We start from the raw sequence: 9,886 nt of genomic DNA, 5'->3' as shown, positions 1-9,886 counted from the left end.
AAATCCATAATAGTAACCTGGCGGTCTACTTTCCTTTATGACTTTTGCAAACATAGCGAATATCTATGTCACCTGTCAAATCAAAAGGATGTTACACACAGTACATTTTAATGTTAAGTATTTTTGAATACAAGACCAATTTTAAATCAAAGTATGTTGATATAATCTTACCTTTATGTCTGTCCTCTTCACCAGGTTAAAAATGCTCCCACATGAACATTGAAATTTATACCTCCATTCCCCCTCCCATTTTTCCAGTGTCTCTGCCCACCCCCGCACACCAGCTCCGGCATATAGAACATGATATTTTCCTTATGAAAAATCACTAAGTACTTTTTTAAATATTTGTTTGAAGCTATAAATCAATACATTTATTCATTCATTACATTATTGTTTTAAAGAACTAGCTAAAATATATAAATCCAGCTTCTTTCTGTCTTAATACTTTCCCAAAATCTTACATTTAAATAGCTTTCCATTTACCAATAAGAAAAAATGTATTTGTCTCAAAAATAGAAATTTTGGTTTTGTTTCGTAACCACTAACCACTAACCACGGTAACGGATATTAAATCTGGTGTTGATTGTCTTTTTTTGCAGAAGTGATGACACATACATGAAGCGCAGTATTTACTACTGTACTATGTCAGAGGACTATTGTCCATTTATTTTATTTATTTATTTATTGATTTATTTGACAGGGACATCGCAAGTCAACATAGTACAAAACAAGCTTGTTACTGATGCGATGCAAAAAGAGTTTATAGCTAGTGCTAATTTTCAACTCCAGTCCCTGGTTACTCCCACAGATTCAAGACAGAAGAGAGGACAGAGATGCAAGTGAGGTCTGTTGATTGAAAAACAACAGCCATTCATTGCTGCCTGAAAATTACTTACGACGTCGCAGTAGTGGATAACGGTGCTGCCATGTTTTGAATGTATGAAACGGCTTCAGTATTGCAGGTTTGAGACTTGGCTCTGAAAGTTTGCTGAATGTCTCTCCCAGCTCTTCTCACCCTTTCACGCTGAACAGTTCTACCCAATAAAGAAGACTATTAGCCAAAAATCCATGAATAAATATAAGTCTTAAAATAGGTTTAAATGCTATTAAAATGATTTTAACACACGATTTCCTATTCTTTACAAAGATGTGGCTTTGAACAGAAACGAAAAGCAGGAGTGGATGGCTGGCCAGGCAACTAAGGAGGTCATATACCAAGCGTTTAACCATTTGTACGTTTCTTTACTCGCTCAGAATTCTGTCATTTACATAACAGATTTGCACTCGCTATTTAGCACCTGACATAATAAATCACCCTTATCACCAGTGTCATTTGTAATACAAAATACTGCGGTGTAGTAGAGGCAACAAAGATGTATTTGAATAGGCCGTTAGTCATTACTTCCAAGTTTGTGTTACCCAAAACAGGGTAGTACTGACAGATTTTACAGGTGTATCAGTGTGATGCCCTCATTTGACCTAGAAGTGCCCTTTCACACTTCTATTTTTAACACATTAGGTAAGTTACAGTATCCACCTCAGGGATTAAAAACCACACTGAGCTGTGTTTGAGGAAGGTTGTAAGGCTCTACTATTAGAGTGATCTGTGTTTCATGCAATTTCTCCATCTGTGAGATCAATAAAGTATCATCTTATCTTATCATGTTGATAGCCATTAGGCTGTAGAGGATTGAAATAACTCAGCCCCAAGCTCTGATATGTGTTTCATCACCCAATTTTATGGACACCTGAAACCAGTGCACTCCCTTCTAGATCATTATACTGTCTTATGTAGTCACTCCACATTGCCTGTTTGACTTAATCACAGCTATAATTAACCCTGCTCCCCTGCCTTGCTGCTGTGCCATTGTGCGCTGGTCAAAGCCTCCCACGCTGCTCCCTCCAGAATGAACCTTTGTTCAGAAGATAAAGTGATATAGATGGCACTGCTTCTAATAAAAGTATCTAAGTAATGTAAATGAACTTTATTTTTTTAAAATTCAGTTTTATGTTAAAGGTTTGACATTCACAGCCAAATAGTCTGTTCTGTGGACACTTTTGACGGTTGTGAGTCAGATTGTTTGAAGCATAAAAGACACACCAAACTCCTCCCTCTTGCATTTCCTGGAATAAAGTGAAGTGGAGAACTTAGAGGTAGCAGGCATCTTGATCCGATTGTGAATTCAAAATGTTCTTGCTTTACTATTCCCTCTAGTGGCATTATTATTTTAATCATGAGTAACTGTTGATAGACCATAGATCCCTTGTATCTACATGTTCATTCAATTCAAGATATTTGTCAAAAACTTCATATTCTTGTGAACTTCATTTGACTCACCACCTTTAAAACGCCCTGGTCACGTCACAGAACCCACATGAAAAAAATAAAAATCTATGACCTATTTTCTTTTTGACTCACTTTCCTGACTTGTTAAACTGACCTCGTTTCTGAATCCGCATTACTGAATCTCGCAGTCGCCCTTTGCAGAAAGTTCTAGCTTGTGAAAGGAAGGATGTGTGTGAAACATGTTTGATGCAACGATTAACAGCTTATTTCACAATTTGACATGAAACACCACCTGTGCACCATGTTCCCTACAATGTTCTGCAAATGTGAAGACACTGTCAAATCTTATGAAAGTTTAATAGTACGTCAAAAGAGTCAAAAATATCTCTTAATAGCTTTATACAGAAAATAAGTCAAACATGTCTCTTAAAGCAGTACTAAGTAACGTGTTTACCTTAATAAATAAAGTAGTCCCTGTGGGGGTAATACAAGTGTTTATGGGATGATTGGAGGGTCTTTCATCTCCCCCTGGTGTCTCTGGACAGAAAACTATGTTTGCAACTTGACTGCCACCGGTCCGGAGAAAGCAATACACACAAATAATACAAATAATGGAATCACGAATAAGAAGCTAACATGTTAAAGCTACAGTATTTACAACCAGGTTTGAGTGAAAAAAAATATTTCCATTGTATAATTGAATGCACAGTAACCCTCTCTTCCTTCTCCTTTCCTGTCAGCGTAGTATTTACTCTCCAAGACAATTAATAAGTTAAAAAATCGTAACTTGCTACTACACCTGCAGTTGCGCTTATGGCCTCTAGGGGGAAGAGTTACTTAGTACTGCTTTAATAGCTTTATACAGCAAATAAATTACAGTTTCTTAGCAAAAATATAACTAAAGGGAAATAATAAACATATGCAGCCCCAAATTACATTTTTCTAACCTTTGGGTGCCCCAGGGATGACATTTTCCAAATTCTGTGAATTAGTAGCGCCATGCTTTATCTCTTCATTTCCAAGTAGCACTATGTATTGGAGGAAAAACATTATTACCCTGTTTTAATCCATCAAAGGTTATGTGTTTTTGTTTTCATCTACAACTTTATTCTAAATTGGACCTAAATAAAAAAAAACTTTGACCACAGCATGGAAACGACTGGCCTAATAACACAATTTCCTTTCCCGTATAGTCTCTTCACAGTCTAGTCGACCTGTACTGTAGCGAGAGTCTTCAGCTCGGGTTCGTCCTCCTCTTTCACGCTCTCATTCCGCTCTTTGCTCCTGCCTTTGAACGGCCGCCCCAGTTTGACCGACAGCGACTGCAGGACGGTGCTCTCATCGGGGGCAGAGCTTCGAGTCCGCGTGAAAGTGGACGTGCTCCTGCTTTCGGAGTTGGTGGCCTCGAACAGTCTGCCCATGAAGCTGAGCCCGGCCTGGCGGATGTGGGAGCTGCCCGCGAACACGTACAGGATGGGGTTGACGGCGCTGCTGAAGTAGGCGAAGGCGGTGACGTTTGGACGCGCGGTCCGAGCGGCGGTCAGTGTCGACGCGCTGCCCTGCAACTCTCCCGCCACCTGTGAAGGAAAAACTGTTAAAAAATGTGTTCTTCCATTGTCGCTGTTAGAGAGTAAACAATGGTGTTCGAGAGGATAGATGAAGAATAGGCAGCAGTCTGGATGTCTTATACAGGAGGATCGATGAAGAATAAGCAGCAGTCTGGATGTCTTATACAGGGGGATCGATGAAGAATAGGTAGCAGTCTGGATGTCTTATACAGGAGATGTTTATTTACCATCGATACGGGACCCGGAGACTTGAATGGTAGGACTAGCGCAATGTCTCGAGTTCATGACTCCGGTCCCGTGCCGATGGTAAATAAACTTCTCCTGTATAAGACATCCAAACTGCTGCCAAATCTTCATCTATCCTCTCGAACACCATTGTTAATTCTCTAACAAGGATGACTTTCCTGTGCCTTTTTGAATCAGTCAACCTCTGGTCTAAGGTTGAATGTGTGACATGCCTAACTCAGTCCTTCTCTGTCTAAAAGCTACTGAAAATGTACAAAAGAATTATTTACAGCGTCAAACTTCTCAATGTGTTTGATCATTCTACTCTACATGTTTCAAAACCTCTACCTATTGGCAAAAAACATTTCACTATTGACAACATAGTGAACACCATGTTTTCGTCAGAAAAGGAGCAGTGAATCATTTCATTTGTGTTGAAATCATGAACTTGTGAAAGCATGTCTTGCAGGAACAAATTCTTGAACCAGGAAACAGTTGCAACATCTGCTCATCAATCATCAGAGAATCATTTGTCGTCTAGTGAAAAGCATTGACTTTTTGTCTGATATGGAAGCAAAATTTACATGAAGCACTGTTTGGAATTGCTGTAAAATAGTGCTAGTCAAATAGCAGTCTATATTTCCCCATTCACCTCACAAAATTGTCAAAGGTTGCTTCATAGGTTGCAAATTTCACTGTGCACTGTGCTTGCAGATAACAATCAACTCAACATTTCACATTTAAAGGCGTTTATCTTATTTATACAGGAAGCATCAAGGCTATCCATCCATCAGTTTTCTTCCACATGTCCGTTGCTGGGTCGTGGGGGCAGCTGTCCCAGCTGCACCGAGGTGGTGAGTCCACAGAAGGACGGCCTCAGGATTCTAACCAGGCCTGTTGTAATAAGACATAAGGGGCTTCTGAACCGCTCTTTATCTGACGCGTCAACTCTAGCACCTGTTTGCCATGGGAGACCCTACCAGGGGCACAAAGCCCATGACAACAGAGCTCCTTGGATCACTCGGGTGCTCAAATCCATCCACCACGTTGAGGTGGCGGTTCCAGGAGGACCCCAAGGCTAATGTACTAGTAATAGTTGAAAACACACCCAGATAATGGCCACTATTGAACCTCAAAGATTAGAGCTTCATTGTTTGTGAACTGACCTCTATGATGTTGACGATGTGGTAGGGCACCCAGAAGATTGTAAAGGCCAGGATGATGGACAGTATGAGCCGGCTGCCCTTGTTTCTCTGCTGGAACATGGCACTCTGAAGTCTGCAGATCACGGAGGAGTAGCACGTGTTGATCAGAGTGAAGGGGATGATGCAGCCCATCACCGTCTCAAACGTGTACTGGAACACCTTATGGCCCACGTGCCCTCCATGGTACGGCATACATATGTTCCACGTCTTGTTCAGGATGTCAAGCTTGATGTTGCTGCCACAGAAAATAAAAAGACCAGATACTTTTACTCTTAGAAATTAAAATATATCAACAACAAAAAACTCAAAACCTATTACATTTTTCGTTCATTAAATGAATTTCGGCTTAATAATAAAGTGCTAATAATTCTTGTGAAAAACTGGGATATTTATAAATGCTCAGGAAAGTTAAGGAGGAGTTACATCCACAGCAAACAATTCTAAATTACTGGCTCCCCCTTTCAGTTTTCACAAACAATAGATCTGATATAAGACTTAGAATCACTCATAAGTCATCCTTTGGTGTTATATGTTGCAGTGGTTCCAGAGCTTTGTCTGATCAGAGGATCAGGTCACAAGACTAATATTTGAGCCATTTAAATGGTAAAAAAAAATCATCAAATATGACAAAGAAGAAGAATAGGTGCATAAAACCTTCCAATTTCAGTTTATTTGTTTTAAATTAATGGTTAGTATGAGTAGTGTGAGTACTCGGTATTTGAGTGGAAAAGTCTTATTATAGTTTCAGACATGGAAATGGAGAATTAGATAACAGAAAAAGAAATACATCTATTTTCCACATCAAAATGAAGATTTGCCACTTTTAAGTAAGTATGATAGTTGTAATTTCTCCTCAAGCTGTGAAGTGACTTGCCCTAGTACACAACAGCAGTATACACATTTAGTAGTGATTAATTGCCAATCTCTTAGTTTGGAGCCAATTGTTTATTATCTATATTTATTATCTTTTATCACGGTAAGGTAATGCAAAGGTGATTTTTGTACACTCTTCTTATGTCCAGCCATGGCTTACCTGCGATAGAAGGGCATGGGCAGTGACAGTACGAAGGCCAGCACCCACACTCCCAGCAGCAGGAACAGCAGCGAGCGCTTGCTCCTCAGTCTCTGGGACATGAACGGCCGCGTCACAGCCAGCCAGCGGTCCATACTCATCAGGCAGATCAGGTAAATGGACACGTACATGTTCACGCTACACAGGTAATGCACCAGCTTACACGCCGCCGTCCCAAACTCCCAGCCTCTACCCCCGGCCAGGAAGCGTAGGAACAAGGGGGCACTCAGCAGCACGAACGCGTCTGCTATGGCTAAGTTCAGGACCAAAATGCAGGTGACGGAGCGCTTCCTCACTTTACAGAAGACCGACCAGATCACAAACAGGTTTCCGGGGAATCCCAGGATGAAGGCCAGAGTCAGGATGGCTATGCCCACCTGAGCAGAGAGTGAGATGGGGAGAAAGGTCGGGCCTGAGGGGGAGGAGGAGTTCGAAGACATGACTGAAACCACTGGTGGAGATAGACTGAGGGTTATGAACCTGAAAGAAAGAAATTGAGAGTTTGATATACACTGTAACACTGTAAGACACCTTCTAAGTCAGGGATCTCCAACCAGTAGCTCGGCAGTGTTAGGCAAGTTTCAAATTGTAGTATAATCTATATTAATAGCTACAGCTTTACTGTTTCAAAAATGTAATTGAGTTACACTACTTTGAGTTACTTTTGGCAAAATATAAACGGAAAATAGTAATGAAGCCACTGAGCAAAAGTCAGAGAACACCATTGTTCAACTTGATTCAGCATCCTGCATTATATTGGGGTGGAGTTTGGCATTTCAATACAAATGCACTTGTAACTCGAGTTTCTTCAATTGTAATGAGTAATATATTACTGTATTTTGTGTAAGTAATGTTATATTCTTCAGTTTCTGAAATAAGTAGTATATTTCTGTAGTGCCTGGAGAGCTACCAGTAGCTCTCAGTGAATCTCAGAGTGTTACAAGAAAACACACACATTGAAAAACATCAACAATTATAAGCTTTCTTAAAAAGGAATGTTTTCATTTTAGCTTTTAAAGAGTCCAGGTTTTGTATTTCTCTCTGCTCCACGGGGAGGCAGTTCCAAAGCCTTGTCACAGCAGAGCAGAAGGCTCTGTCCCCCATGGTTTCCGTGATATGAGTTCTTGCAGGTATTGTGGAGCGTGACCAGTAATGCATTTATGGGTAAGCAGCAGTATTTTGTAATCGATCCGGGCAGAAACCGGGAGCCAGTGCAGTGAAAACAGAATGGGTGTGATGTTGTCATACTTCCTGGCTTGAACAAGTAGTCTAGCTGCACTGTTCTGTATGTGTTGGAGCCTTTGGAGCTCTTTGGCTGAGAGCCCAATAAAAAGTCTGTTACAGTAGTCCAGCCTTGAGGAAATAAAGGCATGCATTTTCTTTCCTGTATATGGACATAATTCAAGTCAATGTCTTTTTTTTGGTTGAAATATCTTGGCTTCTATCTCTCCAGGATGAAGTTGCATATTTACACAAGTGTCTTTGAAGGATAAGCAGAAGCATATTAAATTGCTCTCTGGTTTTGTTGTAAAAGTTGCTCATTGGGTAAAAAAAAGGTTGGAGAACCCTGTTCTAAGGAAATACGTTCGGCTTTCAGAATATCATCAGATTACAAATCAAGCCTGACCTCACAATAGGACGTAGTTCTAAATGAGGGCTAAGGTAGAGAAAGCCAGTTGTTTGTAACATAGAGCTGCACTTTCAACATCCCACAGTTTGAGAAACACCTGCCAACATTTCTCTGCTTCTGGACTGACCAAACTCCTGCAGCAATTATACAATGTTTACAAATCGGTTTTACAAAGGGTTATCCTTTAAGAAGATATTGACACATTTATTGTAGTTGTATAAAAAAAAGCCCGCTGTTATATTGATTCCTGTTTTTTTTTCTTCCTAACAGTAATGCTTTTATGCTATTATGATGAGCAAGGTTTAGTTTATTCTGTGTTGAGGAATTGTGAGAGATTACATTTAACCCAAATGTTCACAAATCAGACTTTACAATTTACAAATGACTGAAATAATCTTTAATTGTTGATAGTGTTTCAGAAATAGCTCTATAGTGACACTGTGCTAAATGTAATATAAACATAAACTAAACATACCGTAAATTGTCCTTGTAAGGCTCCTGTAGCTTATTCCAGCGTCAGTATCAGTACATAAAGTTTACCCCGGCCAGACTCTGTCATTCTGCTCCCTCCAGGACTTCCCCCTGTCACTTTAAAGACAGCGTAAAAAAAAAAAAAAAACAGAGAGAGAAAATTGGGTAATAGAGATCATGTGATGGGAAATTCACTGACCACACTGAGGTGCGACTGTTCTTCCTTTTACTACATCAACAGAAAAGTGATTCGGGTATGTGCCTTAAATGTGGGCCACTAATGGGCTGCTGTTTGCTTTGCTCTTCAGTCGGAAATAATTATTCAATCGCTCAGAATCGAGCAGCTGCGGAAAATTTACAGAACCAATAGAGAAAATAAAAAGACCTGCTGGAGGTGACAAGTTGCTCAGCATTCTCTGGGAAAGGCCCAAATGGTGTAAATGAGTTTCAGGTAGTGTAGAGTTGCTGCTCCTCCATGTCAAAAGGAGACAGCTGATGGGACATTCGAAATATTGTACTGTGTATGGGCATTAAAAAACATTAACTTTGACTTGCTGCCATAAACTGTAACAGCTACAGTTCCTCATCAATAAGTCAAATTATTGTGACATTGCTGTAACATTTTAGCTGGAAATAGAAATCATAATTTCGCTGTAAATCTAAAGCCTATTCATCAGATGAACATTGTGAAATTTGTCGGGAGCAAGACGGAACATAGCATTTCCCGTCATAAGCTTAAGTCAGTGGGTGGGTTGCATCTCCCTTTTCATCTAAAAGTCCCTGTCTGTACTTGAAAATTATTTTGCACCTTTTTTCACCCATTTTTTCTTTTCCCATTGTTTGTTTAAGGCTATTGAGTTCTGTAACATTGTGTAGCGAGCAGATCAATCTAATGTTTTATCATGTTGCTTCATTCTGTACTTTTTATTGTGTGGATGTTTCAAAATGAGAGGTTTGTGTGAAGGTGGCATTTTCAGCTTTTGTTCGCCAGCCTTTGTGCAAACTGGGGTTCATAGAGGAAAGGACACAGAGGGTTTGGATGAGTGGCCTCTTATCTCAACAACTGACCATCAGCACCGGAGTCCCCCAGGGGTGCGTCCTATCGCCCTGGTTTTTCTCCCTCTATTCAAACACGCTCCCATCCTCACACAACTCCGTATCCATCCTTAAATACGCAGATGACACCACAATAATCGGACTTATCACTGACAATAATGAAAGCCATTATCATGCTCAGGTCACCCAAGCAGTCACTTGGTGTCACAACAATAACCTCCAGCTCAACAAATCAAAAACTAAATAACTCATAGTTGACTTCTCTCGTTCACCCTCACCCAAAACAGCTCTTTCAATCAACTCCGAAGCCATGGCCATCACGGACTCTTTCAAATTCCTTGGCACACACATCAGTAACATATTTAAATGGAA

General features: G+C 40.2%; 1 protein-coding gene across 1 annotated transcript; it reads right to left on the bottom strand.

Annotated features, from left to right (window-relative positions):
• Window positions 1–3,428: 3,428 nt before the first annotated feature.
• ltb4r (leukotriene B4 receptor) lies at window positions 3,429–8,570 on the bottom strand. Its single transcript, XM_079580707.1, has 4 exons — window positions 8,463–8,570; window positions 6,319–6,837; window positions 5,247–5,520; window positions 3,429–3,864 (listed from the first exon to the last, which is right to left on the bottom strand). The coding sequence occupies exons 2-4, from the start codon at window positions 6,795–6,797 to the stop codon at window positions 3,493–3,495; spliced, it is 1,125 nt and encodes a 374-aa protein (XP_079436833.1). The 5' UTR covers window positions 6,798–6,837; window positions 8,463–8,570; the 3' UTR covers window positions 3,429–3,492.
• Between the last annotated feature and the right edge of the window lie 1,316 nt (window positions 8,571–9,886).

Source organism: Gobius niger, assembly GCF_951799975.1.
Source record: "Gobius niger genome assembly, chromosome: 21".
Taxonomy (NCBI): Eukaryota; Metazoa; Chordata; class Actinopteri; order Gobiiformes; family Gobiidae; genus Gobius; species Gobius niger.
Note: the sequence above shows the minus strand (reverse complement) of the source record. Positions and strands in the feature narration are given on the sequence as shown.

Bases quoted from the DNA above. Each gene is read 5' to 3' on its own strand.
- ltb4r (XM_079580707.1), bottom strand. From the start codon at position 6,797: ATGTCTTCGAACTCCTCCTCCCCCTCAGGCCCGACCTTTCTCCCCATC. The intron at 5,521-6,318 runs GTAAGCCATGGC...TTTCTGTGGCAG, and splicing joins CCCATGCCCTTCTATCGCAG to CAACATCAAGCTTGACATCC. The intron at 3,865-5,246 runs GTCAGTTCACAA...TTTCCTTCACAG, and splicing joins ACATCGTCAACATCATAGAG to GTGGCGGGAGAGTTGCAGGG.